This window comes from Mangifera indica, chromosome 10, assembly GCF_011075055.1.
Source record: "Mangifera indica cultivar Alphonso chromosome 10, CATAS_Mindica_2.1, whole genome shotgun sequence".
Classification (NCBI taxonomy): domain Eukaryota; kingdom Viridiplantae; phylum Streptophyta; class Magnoliopsida; order Sapindales; family Anacardiaceae; genus Mangifera; species Mangifera indica.
The window spans coordinates 15,028,606-15,042,574 of NC_058146.1; the positions used below are offsets into that span (position 1 = coordinate 15,028,606).

The following is a 13,969-nucleotide window of genomic DNA, read 5'->3' on the forward strand; positions in this document are numbered from 1 at the left end:
CACTTGAGTTGAGGAAAACAAAGTTTTTTTTTTTTTAAATTAGATTTGAATAAGTTGATTTTAAATTTGGGCAAGTTTGAGTTTAGGTTGACTTGAAAAAGTCTAGCTCAACAAACTCCCTTAAATCAATTCAAATTTGGTTCAATTTAAAGGGAGTTCAACTTAGAGTTTGTCTATAATATTGAGTCAAGTTCAAACTTGGGTTTGATTTAATACTATAATTAAACTAAAATCAATCAAAACGATGTTATTTTTATACAAATTAGTAAAAATAATGTTGTTTTGGCCAATTTAAATTGCTTCCAACTTTGATGAGTCGAATACTCTTTAGTTTGATGAGTCGAATACTCTTTAGTACAAACTCGAGCTCAAGATTGATAGTATAAAACTCTAAGGTTCGAGTTTAAGCTCAAACTCGATTTATATAAGCTCATTTTGAATTTATTCGAATTAAATTAACAAACAAGTTTAAACCAGTTCAATTGAAATCTACCACTTATCCCTTAAAATTATATATGGTTAAGGTGAGAACCAATATATTATATATGGTTAAGGCAAAACTACTGGCATAGGTATTTAATTATGTTGTTCATTAAATTTGATTTTTTATATAAAAGGTAATTTTATACATTCAATTAAATAAACTATAAATATGTGGTGCCTTTGTCATTACATTATAAAATGGTAATTTAGTAATTTACTTTGAAAACTAATAGAATACACTAACATAAATGGATGATGAGTGGGTGGGAAATGGTCTTTTGGCCAATATCATATGTGAATCCAGTAACCTTAGTTCGCTAGCCCCATAGGACAATATATGTAAAGGTGTTCAAAATCAGTTAATTGAATCGGTTAAACATCATTTTTAATCAAACCAAATATTTGGTTCAAAGGAAAATTATAAATCAAAACTAAACCATTTTAGAGATTCACAACTTTTTAAATAGAACTAATTATACAACTCTATTATATTTTTGTTCATTTTTTTTTAATTGGTTTGTTACTTTATTTTTTGCTCAAATTTTAAAAATAAGTTCGGTTCAGTTAATTTATTTTTATAGATAGACAAACTGATGACCGAACCCAAAAATTGATTTTCTTATATTTTTTAATCAGTATTCGAATCAATTTTTTAAACAACTTATTTCTTGTTTCAATTTTTTATTTAAATATCAATTCGATTTGATTAAAAGATAATTATAAACAACCTAAATCCAATTATATCATAAGCCATTTCCATTTCTTTTAATTAATTATTTTTTTTATTATAGAAACAATTTCTCTTGTAAAAAAAAAAATAATTATTGTTAATTTTTGACTATTCTATAATCAATATTATATTCAAATGATTTATTTTATCATTTATAAATTTATTATATATAAGGGGTTTATTATTGTCCTCTATCTTGTTTGCATATAATTTACTCTAATTTTGAGTACTTAAATTTCTCATGTCGAAAAGGTGGATATTAAAAGTATAAATAAGCTGACATCATATGGTCATATGTAGGGCTCGATTGAAACCATATTAGTTAAGTTTTGAAAATTGACTCAATTTGGTTTAATTTAGTTCAAATTTATTTAATTTAAACTTGAATGGGGAGGGTCGGCTCATTTCTAATAAACCAAATTAAACTCTAGTTAAAAAGAGTTCAACTTATTTGATTCAAGCTTAACTCTAACTTAATTCAAGTTATATCGAATAATTACTAGAACCACATTGTTTTTATCATTATTGGATAAAATGTCATCATTTTGTCAACAAATCACGATTTCGAATCACAAATTTGACTCATAAACTCGACCTAAACTTTAAACTTCAAATTAAAAGATCGAGTTAAACCCAAAATCCCCTTCATTGGTTTAATTGTTAACAGTCACTCACCATCCCTTGAATGTCTTGTGTTATAGGAGGTTCTTCTCTTACCAGAGCACATTTTCGGGAAAGTTGAGGCTTCATGAGGAAGACAATGTAATTCTCCGGGTACTTTCTTTGGTTCTCTGGACTTTGACTCGAATCCCTCTCTGCAAGCACATTATAACTGTCTCAGGAGCAGATGATAATGGTGAAGGTGCTCCCAAATGACCTGCATGTTTCTCAGTTTATTTATTCAAAGATATATATATATATATATATATATATATATATATATATATATATATATATATATGTCTGAGTGTTTCTGGATTCCTGAAGGGGCCTCGTTCCCGCAGGTGGAAATTTTGCTTGGGGCTTTCAAGTGCTCCTTATGCAACAGCGGATGAGTATTCTTCTTACACTTCTGAAACACCTCTCAGAGAGACGAGAGGCAGTTTGCTTGTAAAGGAGTTCTTTGATAAACATCATAATTCTCGAGTTTTGTTGCTATTGGTTGTGGTTTTGGGAATCAGCATGGTTATTGGCGACGCTATTCCAACTCCATCAATCTCTGGTATTATTTCTATCGTACATTACATATATTTTCCATGTGAAGTTATCGATTATGTTACATAGCTTTATGGTATGGTTCTGTCCATAGATCCCTATGATAAGTTTTAGCTACCGCACAATGTATTGGCCTCCAAGAATTTCATGGCTTTATCTTATTTTGTTGCATTTAATGGATATGCAGTATGTGTTTATGTGTGTGTGACTGAGAGGGAGTGAGAAACCTCTTAATGTGAAGGAAGGATTGAGTGACATCCTTTATTATAGAAATCCCTATGGAATTGGTTGTTTATTAAAGCAATAGTTCATATAATTTCATCGAGAATGGGTGAATATTATGAAAAATTTTTCTGTCACTATTTTCTAATGGCTTTTTGTTATAATATTATATTTCTCTTGCAGATTATACCGTATTGATCGCTTGACTGATTTTGGTGGGGCTGTTTGCCCTTCAACATTTTGGGACACACAGGGTTGGCTTTGTTTTTGCTCCGATCTTGTTAGCATGGCTCATATGCATGAGTCTGGTTGGTTTATACAACATAATACATTGGAATCCAGGAATTATCAGAGCTCTTTCACCATATTATGTAGATTTCTTTTTCAAAAAGGCTGCAAAAGATGGATGGAGTTCTCTTGGAGGAGTTGTTCTGTGCATCACAGGTTTGTTGGTTTTGCATCTCGATGCCCAGTTTTCAGTTCAAGCCTAGTGTTATGGTAAATACAGAAAATTAGTCTTCTCTTATCAGGTGCAGAGGCCATGTTTGCTGATCTTGGTCATTTTTCTCAGCTTTCTATTCAGGTGGGCCATCATCTTTATTTGTTCTAGTTTCTAAAAGTTCAACGATAAAAACGTATGACCCATGCATGGTAATTCTAATTGATTATTCCGTGTGAATTTTAGAATTCATACTTCTACACGTATACTTCTACCATCCATTTCTTAGTTTATTTGTTTTAAAGGAATTTTTTATTTACATCTAGTAGAGAAGCTTGTCCTGTATATAATTTCTTCTAGCATTAAGATTTTGGTCGGGATGATGCATTTGGTATTGTTACACTTGATTATTTATGGTTTATAGATTTTCTTTAACACTGTTTTCTAACCTCTCAGATTGTATTTACTACTGTTGTTTACCCATCTTTAATTGTTGCCTATATGGGTGAGACTGCTTATTGCTCCAAGCATAAAATGGACCTTGAGAGAAGCTTCTTCGAAGCCATCCCTGGTAATTTTTTTACATTTTCAATTAAAATATGGCCTTAACTTAAAGTGGGTGTAACTATAGTAAGATTAGAAACTTATCACTCTGCTTTCTCTGCATATTTTACCATTGAATCATTTTTTATTGACTTAGGATGACCATGGTGGGCACTTTTTGCGGGCCTAGTTTTGCAAAATCCATCTTCAGCTTTGTCTGGCTAACAATATGACGAGATTGGTCTATTTGAGAGAAATTTGAGTTTCTTACTGTAAATTATCAGGGCACAAAGGTCTTCCAGGCAGAATTTCTGATTAATCGTTTTGGTGCATGTCTTAGTTTAGTTGTCTTTTTCTTTTACGGGTTAACTGGAGGGACAAGTTAAAGAAATGTGTCACAATCCTCTAGTAGCGTCAAATGTACTCTTGACTTACTTAAAAGCTCTTATAATGGATCAATTTGTGTCATTTGTCTATTGATTTGGAATGTTTGGGAAAAATTGATCACTGACTCTGTTTTTTTAACCCGATGCAGCAGCATTTCCTGAGGGTATTTTCTCATGATATTTCTTTTCCCTTTTCAGAGGCTGTATTTTGGCCAATATTGGTCATCGCCACCCACAGCTGTGGCAAGTCAGACAATTATTTCCACTACTTTCTCAATAATCAGCCAATTTAGAGCGCTGAGGTGCTTCCCTCGTGTCAAAGTAATACACGCATCAAGCCAGATACATGGGCAGATCTATATATCAGAGGTGAACTGGATCTTGATGGTTCTGTGCATTGCCATTGCTGTTGGCTTCAGAGACAAAGATATGATAGGCAATACTTACAGTACAATCTCTGTGCTCTCCTTTGCTCTCAATTTCTCTTTCTATATCTCCTATCTAGTCAAAGTGGTATATTTGTTTTCTACTAGGTCTTCCGGTCATCGCGGTAATGTTTGTTACCACCTGCTTGGTGTTTCTTGTAATTGTTATGGTTTGGAAGGGGAGTGTTTTGGCTGCTCTTGCTTTTGTAGTTATTTTTGGATCTTTGGAATTGTTGTATGTTACTGCTTGTTTTGGCAAAGTCCACAAGGGGTGCTAGCTTCCTCTGACATTTTCCATCGTCGTTCTTTCTGTTATGTGTATTTGGCACTATGGGACTATAAAGAAGCACTCCTTTGAGCAACATAACAAGGTGCGTGAATATGATTCTAACCTTGTTACCCCATTGTGGTATTACTCGTGTTCCTGGCATTTGCTTAATCTACTCCAATGTGGTCTCAGGGGTCCCTCCAATGTTTGCTCACTTTGTCACCAACTTCCCTACCTGCCAGCGAATCCTCATATTTGTTACCATCCAAACCTTTACGGTTCCAAAAGTTCTTGTCAGTGAGCGATTCTCTCACATTGGCGTGCCAGAGTTTTGTTGTTTTTAATGCATTGTCCGGTATGGTTATAAGGATGCCCATGCTTTTGAGAATCAACTACTTGAAACCACAGCCGAGTCTTTGTGCTGATGTGATTATGATTGCAATGTTGAAACTTCTGGGGTGATGACTATGATTGATTCAAGCCCAGAAGTGGATGCAGGCAACGTAAAACGAGAATGGAGCTTTTTGCTGGGAGTAATTGGAAGAGAGTAAGATTTCGCAGCATTGTATGCAGTAAAGAATTGCAGGAACTTGAGGATGCTAGGGAATCTGGTATGGGGGCAATACTTGTGTCTTGGCAACTGATGCATCTTCATATATGAAGAAGTTTGTCGTCACCATTGTATACGGTTTCTTGAGAAGGAACTGCCGGCGATCAGCAACTGCACTTGGTGTGCCTTACACATCCCTGATTGAAGTAGGAATGGCTTATCGAGTCTAGTCTCACAGAAAACCGGCAAAGTCTGGGCATCAGTCCAAGCTTTACGTGATCTTTTATGTGATTTGAAATAGAAATTCCAGTGGGTTTATAATTTTGATTAGCGTAGTTTATTTTTGTATTGACAAATGGCAAGTGAAAGCACATAAAATGAAGAATTAGCCCATTATTCTAACATGTAAAAATCAAACGTATTTTATGCTACGCATTATTTAATATTAGATCAATAATAAAAAATTAATTAATTGTCACAAATTGACAATGTAAATTTATTTAAATGATGTGACTTGACATGTGGAGTGTGGGATTGTCATTTGAAACATAATAAAAAAAATATTTTTAAATAAAATTATTAACATTTTTGAATTTTTTTTCTTCGGATTGGATTCTATATTTTATTTCTTAATCTTAAAAATTTAAAAACTAATATTTCTTTAAATTTCTTAATAGATTATTGGATTAAGAAAGAGCTATGAGATGAATTTAATGAAATGTAAAAATAATAAATAAAGAATACTCCATTATCAAGGATCTTATGTGTGCATGTTTATTAGGAGATGAAGTTATACATAATGAGATTTGTTAATTGTAAACATTTATTGTAGGACTGAAGGAGATTAAGACAAATGGTGCAGTTAGCAAAGCAGATATTCCTCTTGTTTGATTCAGAATTTCAGTGCTTATAATTATAATTCAGCCTTGACTAGTAAATATCACCTTCCATAATGTCATTTGTTCAAATAAATGTTCATGAATGTATAGAGGTTTTTTTATGTATGTTTTAATAGCAAAGCAGATCCATAATGTATGTTCAAATATATAAACATGAATGTTCATGAATGTCCATAATGTGATTCAGAACAATAAGTGCACTAAGTTTATTCCAATAAATTTTCAGATTTTATTTCTTATTAAAAATAAAAAACATTAGTTCTTAAAATTCTGTTCTGCCAAAGAGTAGATTACAGAATGCAAAGCAACATTGTTGATTTTTATGGATTCACGAGTGCAGCAATTTAGAATATTTGTGTGAAGATATTGGTTGCCTGAAAGCCCTTCAAAGACTTTGGATTTTTGAATGTCCAAGTTTAATCTCATTACCACATGGTGTAAGAAACTTCAGCTCATTAGAAAAACTTTGGTTGAAAGATTGTGAAAGGCTTAATCTTTATTTGAGCACAGGATCACATAAGCAAGACACAGGACCTCCTCTTCGATTGATTCAAATTCATGATTTACCACACCTGGTGAAATTGCCGCAATGGCTTCTTCAGTGTTCGACAAACACTTTGGGATAACTATTCATTCATAGCTGTCTGGAATTGTCATCTCTACCAGAGGATATGACCATATTGGACCGATCTTGATGCAGAACATTGAGCCCACATATCAGGTTGTGCAAAGGCAAACTTGTCATAAGGAAAAGATGTAACTAGAAAGGGTATTTTGGTATGTGGATCCGATTTTGATTACAATGTTCTATGAGAATACATATGTAATTGTTGCTAAATAATTCAACTTTGATAAGATCATTTAGTCCAATTAAAATATTAAGAATTTCTGATAACATTGTCAAAAGTAAAACATTGTCCTGAAAGAACAATAGTCCAATGTTCTATTGTTTTCTCTTAGAAGTTGCATTTCTAATAAAGTCATAATAGTGGATTCACCTTTTAATTCCCGTCTTCCTGGAATCAGAGTTGAAATCAGGCTCATTGCTCTAGCGTATAGTAATGAAACCAAAAGAAGGCGACAGTGGTTATGAAGCTTGGTCATCCGAAAATTACCTTGTCATGTCCTGGCTGATTAATTCCATGGAGCCAAAAATTAATGGGAGCTATCTCTTTTACAAAATTGCCAAAGAGATTTGGAGCGTTAGGAAGGAGATGTACTTTGATCTTGATAATTATGATAAGTTCTTCGAAATCATGTCTACTGTTAAGGAATGCAAGCAAGACTATGCTTATGTGACACTAAATTTTCATACGTTGACAGGTTTATAGCAAAAGATGGATCTATTTGTGAATGTTGACTGACACTATGGAAAATGAGGGTGGTTTTGATTTCTTGCATGGGCAAAACAAAGATCTTGATGATGTTAAAGGGTCATGTACTCGGATTTAGACCACTTTTCAATATTAAAGAAGCTGTTGCAGAAGTTTGGAGGGAAGCAAGATAAAAAGTGTGATGCTTGGTAAAAGGCATTCGTGAATTTGCTAATATGGAACAAAGTTTTGCACTTTATCTCCAAAAGAAACTATTAGTGTAAACCCTAAAAACTATTTGTGTTGTCAGTTTTACGAGATTTTATCTTCTATATATACGTAATAATGATTTATTAATAAAAAAATAGTTATTTTGTTTATATACATAAATTGCGTTATTTATTTGTTTTAATATAAAGTATGTTTATGAACTATATAAATAATTCACTTAATATGCACAACTAAATTATTGAATTGTTCCCCAAAGATGTAATATTAATTAGGCAATAATGTAACATAGTAGACATATTTAATACTTCCATTGAATATCATGAGATGATTTAGTTTGGGTAACGATGATGGTCATGTTACTAAGGTATTAATATGAATTAACAATTAGTAAATTGTTTTTCGAACATGATCAATAATAATAAGTCACGTAGTTATTACAACATAGTCAATGATTTATCATATGATTATACTAACGTATGAAATAATCTTTCGATCTAAGATATCATAGTTGGATCTGATACAAATACATGTGATTCATATAAATACGAGGCTAGTCATGTTCCATACGAAAGGCCATGTTGGTCATGTATTGTTTGTATGCAGAGACGAATGATGGTCAACTCAAATTTATTAGATTTAGACTATCTGTTGACTTTAATTTGGAACACTAATTCTCAAGATTTGAAATTTAATTTTTGCATATTCATCTTTCTTAGTAAGATATATGATATTTAAAATTATTTGGTTAAATTTTAGATCTTTGCAGACCCTTGAACATGAAATTCTAAAAAATAACTTGAAGTCAAGCATTGTTTTTATTGTATGTGTTGATTAAAGAAAGAAACCAGCTTAGGAATCCATAATATCTTAGTTTTAATATCTGGGATCCTAAATTTTCTTATTAAAAAGAGAAAAGAAAAAATAGTTGTTGAAATTCTGTTCTGTGAAGGATTAGATGACAGGTTGTTGATATTTGTGATGCAAAACAATGTCTTTATGATTGCCAGTAATGTCCTTGGATTGAGCTGTCTTCAAAGAAACTTGGCCGATAATAAGAGTGCTCCACACTGTAAGCTGCTTTTTTCTTGTTTTCCACTGTTTGATTTTTTTTCAATCATTTGGTGTACTGCAATGTTTCCTTTCTTAGCTGATTCATTCGATACTGATCAATCTTCCTTTCCCTCTGGATATCTTAGAAATGTTGTGATCAGTGTTCGCATGCCATCTGACATCGAAGAATATAAAAAGTTTACAGACAATGTAAGTTACTACTGTAATGCCATGAGTGTGTCTCTTATTGTTTATGTCTATCTTCTTTAAAAGTTTTTTCCCTTTCTGCAGGGATTTGGTTTTCAACAACTTAACTGTCAAATCCCAAGTGCTTTGTTCAGAATTGATACTCTTACTTGTAAATTTGTTGAAGCTTACCTTCATATATTTAAGATTTAACTATTTTATTTTAGTTAGTTTTTTTAATTTTAGATTTTTATCTTATCCCTATATTTTCATTTAGCATACATTAATTTGTTTGTTGTCTCAATTGCCAGGTTTCTTGGAAACAGTGGCCTATCAGGAACCATTCCTCAGCAAAAGGCTGCATATCTTCAAAACATGTAAGCTCTAGCTTCAGTTTTCTTGAGAATTATGCGCATATATCATGTCGAATTAGATGGATGTTTTATGTCAATATTTGTTATACCTTCCTTGAAAGTTTTAGATGTTCAACTGTTGAAGAGGTATTGGTGCCAAATGCTTCGTGAATAGACTAAGAAGAAAAAGAATTAAACTTATCATACAAACTGAAGAAGAATGAAAAATGCACTACTCCAACAAGTATGTATCTTGGAATTAGGCCAACCGATTAATTTTAAAACTCTAGACAATAATTGTAAGTAATTGATGAAAGTAATTGAAAGTCTTGATTGAGTAGTTTCTTTCCAGATTTATATAAATTTCCCCTGGTGTTTAAAATTCTAATTTGCTCAGAGATTTATCCTACAATTATTTTTTCAGTTATGATTTGATGTACTATATCCCTAGCAATTTTACTTCTTACTTTAAAGTATAATTGATCTTTGTATTGGACTGAACAGGAATCTAGCGGCCAGCAATTTCATTTTTGACAGCTCAAACATCTGGTTGGTTATAGCTCATTTTTCAATATATAACTTGAAATATATAGTCTCAGCAATGGGATATGTTGTGCTTTAACAAACATAACTGGTAATGTTCTCTGTGCCCGTCAGTATTCTCCCTGGATTGAATTGTCTGCAGAGAAATTTCCCCTGCAGTAAGAATGCTCCGTGTTGTAAGCTTCTTTCTTTCAGTTGTATAACTATTTTATAAAATTTAGTATATTACCAATTTACCTTTCTACTATATTGCTGTTGTTGCTTTGTAAATTGTTTGTTCATTAAGCTCTAGTTTGGATAACAGGGCCAAACTGATAGTGTAGCATACGTTTGCAATATGCAGATTCAAGTTTTGCAATGTAGTGTGGTGGTGAAGAAATGAAAGTTGATAGCATAGTGTATAAGGCTGATAACAATGATACTGTTGGAGCTTCTTCTAATCTACTTGATGCAGAAAAACTGGCAATTAGTGATGCCAATTTGTTTTCTGATAGGAAATCAACAGATTCAACACACATGTTCAAAATGCTAGCTCACAAGTGACTGGCACTGCAGCCCCAAAGCTTTATCAGTCTTCAAGGCAATCCCCTGAATCACTTGGATATTATGGACTTTGTCTAGAAAATGGCCCTTACAATGTAAGCTTGTCCTTTGTTGAGGCAACCTTCTGGGTAATCAAGGCTCACAAACATGGAAGAGTCTTGCAAGGCTTGTTTTTACTATCTATGTTCAGGTAAACTTGCTGGAGAATTTTGGTTCTTGTCCTTGAATACACAACTTCTACTATTGTAGTTTCATCTATTTACTCTCGTGATTGATCCTGTAGGGAACTCTCTAGTTAATAAAAATTTGGCATATCAAAAGAAGCAGGCGGAAATAGGAGAGCACTTGACAAAGAAATGTAATGTTAATGTATCTGAGAACTGTCTTGAAATCCATCTTTTTGGTTGGTAAAGGGACTTTTTGCATCTTAGTATCATTCCAAGTGCATTATGTGATTCCTCTGGATATTATATGCTTTAAGATGAGTTAATGACAAATGTACATTATATGCTTTCTGATATACATATAACTAAATTTTCCTACTCGAATTTCCCACCAATTGTTGGTATTTCATGTTAGAAGAACCAAACTATGTTGATTATTGGTATTGCAATAGCTCTCGGAATTTCAGGCTTGTTACTGATATTTTTAACTTTTTGCATGCAGATAAGAAGAAATGATGTTGCAGAAGGCAAGTGTTCAAGGGATTATTAAATTAACAATAGTTGTAGTCTCATAAGTCAAGCTTGCTCGAGAGATATGATTTATGGTTGTAGATCTACTACTGCAAGATACGCTTTCGATGGAAGGGCAATATCTGTGAAGCAACTTTCACTAGGATCCCACCAAAGGAAAAATTAGCTTGTTAATGAATTGGCTACCATAACTGCAGAGCAACATTGCAATCTTCTCATTATCCAGTTGTTGCATCAAGGGAACTTGACTCCTCCGTGTAATTTAGTATCTTGAAAAACAAAGGTCTTCATCAAGTATTGATTGGTATGAAGATGCTAACTGATGATCAATCTTAGTTTAAAATTTATATTGTGCTTTCCTTGCAAGCAACTGTAACATTAATAGTTGTGATTTCTCTCCTATGATTTACAATATAAAAGTTAAAAGTTTCAAAACAAAATATTAATTTTAAAACTTTATGTTCAAGAAATCATCATGCAAAATGCTCTTCAGGTTTTGCCTTTTCATCACATAATCCTCATCACAAACCTATATGCAAAGTCTTCCACCTAATGTTTTATTGGTGCATTGGATGGAACCGTTTAATTTGATACAATTTGTTGGACACTCAAACCTTAATAAATGCTAATTGGGTCTCTTCCACTCAAAAACATAGACCTAATAACATTTATGGAGTTCTCGTAGCGTTTTAGGCCAACTTGCACCTTGTTGGTATAGCATGTCCTATTGCATCAAACCCACCAACATGTTCCTCTACTCATCAAATAAAAGAACACCAAAAAATCCCTAGAAGCTAAGGTTGGATTCAATTTGAGCCAAATCTGAGTTTGGACTTGTTTGAATTGATTAGAGATATAGTTGATTGAGATGAATAGTACACTAGTAAGATAAATAGAGTTATGATTAGAATGAAAAGTGTTGTCAAAGCGTGATTTAAACTAGACTGTAGTCTGACTACCCAATTGAGACTCTAGTTCAAATCAAGTAAAACACCAATTTAAGCCAAACCAACTCAGTTCGAATCCACCCTCACTAGAAGCCAACTCCATAGCTGATAATTACAATTGCATAAAACAACTTTTCCCACCAATAGGCATCTTCAAGCTCAACGCTTACTGAAGTTGAGCAATTGTTTTTACCAGTACAACTAATTCCAATAAGATCTCCACATAACAATTTATTACAGATATATGTTGATCCATCTATGTTTAAAGCATGCTTTTAAAAACTATCAATTCAATCAATTGATTCGTCACCCATTAACAAAAACAGTTACGGTTCGCATAAAAAGCATTTTTGAAGTTAGACCAGACTGGATTGGAAGATTTGAATTGGGTTACATAAAAATTTAATTTTTTAAAATTCATTATTGGAACTTAAACCAAAGTTCTCATCTATCAATTTTAAGCTTTTATACCATCAAATTAAGTTTATTTTAATGATAAAATAATTTCCATTATATATTTAATGATAAATTATACAAAATTCATTATTATTTTGGTAGTGTCAAAATGGACAAACTACCCTATCCACTGAGTTGATGTCCTATCCAATTCCAAAAATATTGGTAATGTCAAAATGCTACCCTATTAGAATTTTCCCATTCAAATTGTTGTAGGACAAGTTGAACTTTGAGAGATAATCCAACAAAGTGATTTATGCAAGAATCTCTCTACTCAAATGGTTGAAACTAAGGTCCAATGACTACAAAACAAATAATTATCTATCGTTGAATCTCACTTTAGAGACAATTACGTGAGAGATTAAGTATACGAAGTTCTAATAAAGTTCTTATTTCAACTAAAAATAGATTCACAAATAACTAACTGTAAATTTGAAATAGCACTCAATCACATAATGTTACATCATTATTGATGAATACTCATTATAAAGTCACATAGTATTACTCATGTGTAAAACAGCTTATAAAAGTAAGAGTGAGATTATGTGTATTGAGCTCTAATTCAATGTACATGATAAAAATGTAAGTCATAATTATTACATTCATAAAGAAATATGTAAACATCAAACTATCATGCTCATATTTATCATAATAATTTAAAATACATGAAAAAAATGTAAGTCATAATAATTACTTTCATGTGACTTTTTTTATACTCTAACTAGAGATTTTTGTTTCTAATATTTATTGACATTGATGTAAGAACTCAAAATTAAATTATTTTGAGCTAACGGATTCCTTCTTAACTATCACTTTTTTTTGCATACAAACAACCTATGACCAATTTAGCTTATTATACATGACAGAAATAGTTTTGTACTTATACACCATATGTATCCATATCAGATCCAACCATGACATCTCAGGTCGAATGATTGATGGTGCTCTAATACAATCCTATGATGAATCATTGACTACGCTTTACATGTCCATGTGATTCATCGTTATTGGTTATATTTGAAAAATAGTTTACTAAATGTTAATTTATACTAATGCCCTAATAATACAACTTTCACAATTATCCATACTAATATCATCTTATGATAGTTAACGAAGGCATTTAGAGTGTCTATTGTGTGATGTCATTGCCCAATTGGCATCACCTATGTAGCGTAAGGAATGCTTAAATAATTTGATCTTCCAAAGATCTACATTATCCAAATAATTCACATCCATACAATATATTTAATGAATAAATAAATAAAGTTAAGATAATATACATGTGAAATACAAAATACTTTATTAACACAAAATGAAACGTCTTGAAAATGATAATGTAATCGGTTCCTAAGGTATACACTAACAAATCCTATATAAGGAACCATAAATCAACATAAGAATATATGCTAAATTAGGAAACCATATATTTAGGATATACCTGAATATAGAAAACTATATATTTGGAATATATTCTGATAAATTGAGTTTATAA

General features: G+C 32.0%; 4 protein-coding genes across 5 annotated transcripts in view; all 4 read left to right on the forward strand.

Annotated features, from left to right (window-relative positions):
• Nucleotides 1-13,969, forward strand: part of LOC123227490 (probable LRR receptor-like serine/threonine-protein kinase At1g56130) — a 191,347-nt gene that overhangs the window by 27,732 nt on the left and 149,646 nt on the right. The window contains exons 1-2 of one of the 2 annotated variants that reach the window (XM_044652349.1): nucleotides 8,921-8,964; nucleotides 9,046-9,112. The exons of the other annotated variant lie outside the window; for it this stretch is intronic. The gene's annotated coding sequence lies outside the window, so the exon portion shown is untranslated. Of the gene's footprint in view, nucleotides 1-8,920; nucleotides 8,965-9,045; nucleotides 9,113-13,969 lie in introns of those variants that run through there. 2 annotated transcript variants of the gene reach the window in all.
• On the forward strand, nucleotides 1,455-2,750 carry LOC123226789 (probable potassium transporter 13). The gene is made up of 3 exons (XM_044651309.1): nucleotides 1,455-1,465; nucleotides 1,915-2,075; nucleotides 2,218-2,750. The coding sequence occupies exons 1-3, from the start codon at nucleotides 1,455-1,457 to the stop codon at nucleotides 2,325-2,327; spliced, it is 282 nt and encodes a 93-aa protein (XP_044507244.1). The 3' UTR covers nucleotides 2,328-2,750.
• Nucleotides 2,842-4,721, forward strand: LOC123226791 (probable potassium transporter 13). The gene is made up of 4 exons (XM_044651310.1): nucleotides 2,842-3,094; nucleotides 3,181-3,233; nucleotides 4,217-4,601; nucleotides 4,654-4,721. The coding sequence occupies exons 1-4, from the start codon at nucleotides 2,950-2,952 to the stop codon at nucleotides 4,719-4,721; spliced, it is 651 nt and encodes a 216-aa protein (XP_044507245.1). The 5' UTR covers nucleotides 2,842-2,949.
• On the forward strand, nucleotides 4,605-5,644 carry LOC123227533. Its single transcript, XM_044652520.1, has 2 exons — nucleotides 4,605-4,814; nucleotides 4,904-5,644. Exons 1-2 carry the CDS (start codon nucleotides 4,758-4,760, stop codon nucleotides 5,171-5,173), a joined length of 327 nt encoding a protein of 108 aa, XP_044508455.1. The 5' UTR covers nucleotides 4,605-4,757; the 3' UTR covers nucleotides 5,174-5,644.

Bases quoted from the DNA above. Each gene is read 5' to 3' on its own strand.
- LOC123226789 (XM_044651309.1), top strand. The intron at 2,076-2,217 runs GTGCTCCCAAAT...TCGTTCCCGCAG, and splicing joins AGCAGATGATAATGGTGAAG to GTGGAAATTTTGCTTGGGGC.
- LOC123226791 (XM_044651310.1), top strand. From the start codon at position 2,950: ATGAGTCTGGTTGGTTTATACAACATAATACATTGGAATCCAGGAATT. The intron at 3,095-3,180 runs GTTTGTTGGTTT...TTCTCTTATCAG, and splicing joins AGTTGTTCTGTGCATCACAG to GTGCAGAGGCCATGTTTGCT. The intron at 4,602-4,653 runs GTAATTGTTATG...TTGCTTTTGTAG, and splicing joins CCACCTGCTTGGTGTTTCTT to TTATTTTTGGATCTTTGGAA.
- LOC123227533 (XM_044652520.1), top strand. From the start codon at position 4,758: ATGTGTATTTGGCACTATGGGACTATAAAGAAGCACTCCTTTGAGCAA. The intron at 4,815-4,903 runs GTGCGTGAATAT...ATGTGGTCTCAG, and splicing joins CCTTTGAGCAACATAACAAG to GGGTCCCTCCAATGTTTGCT.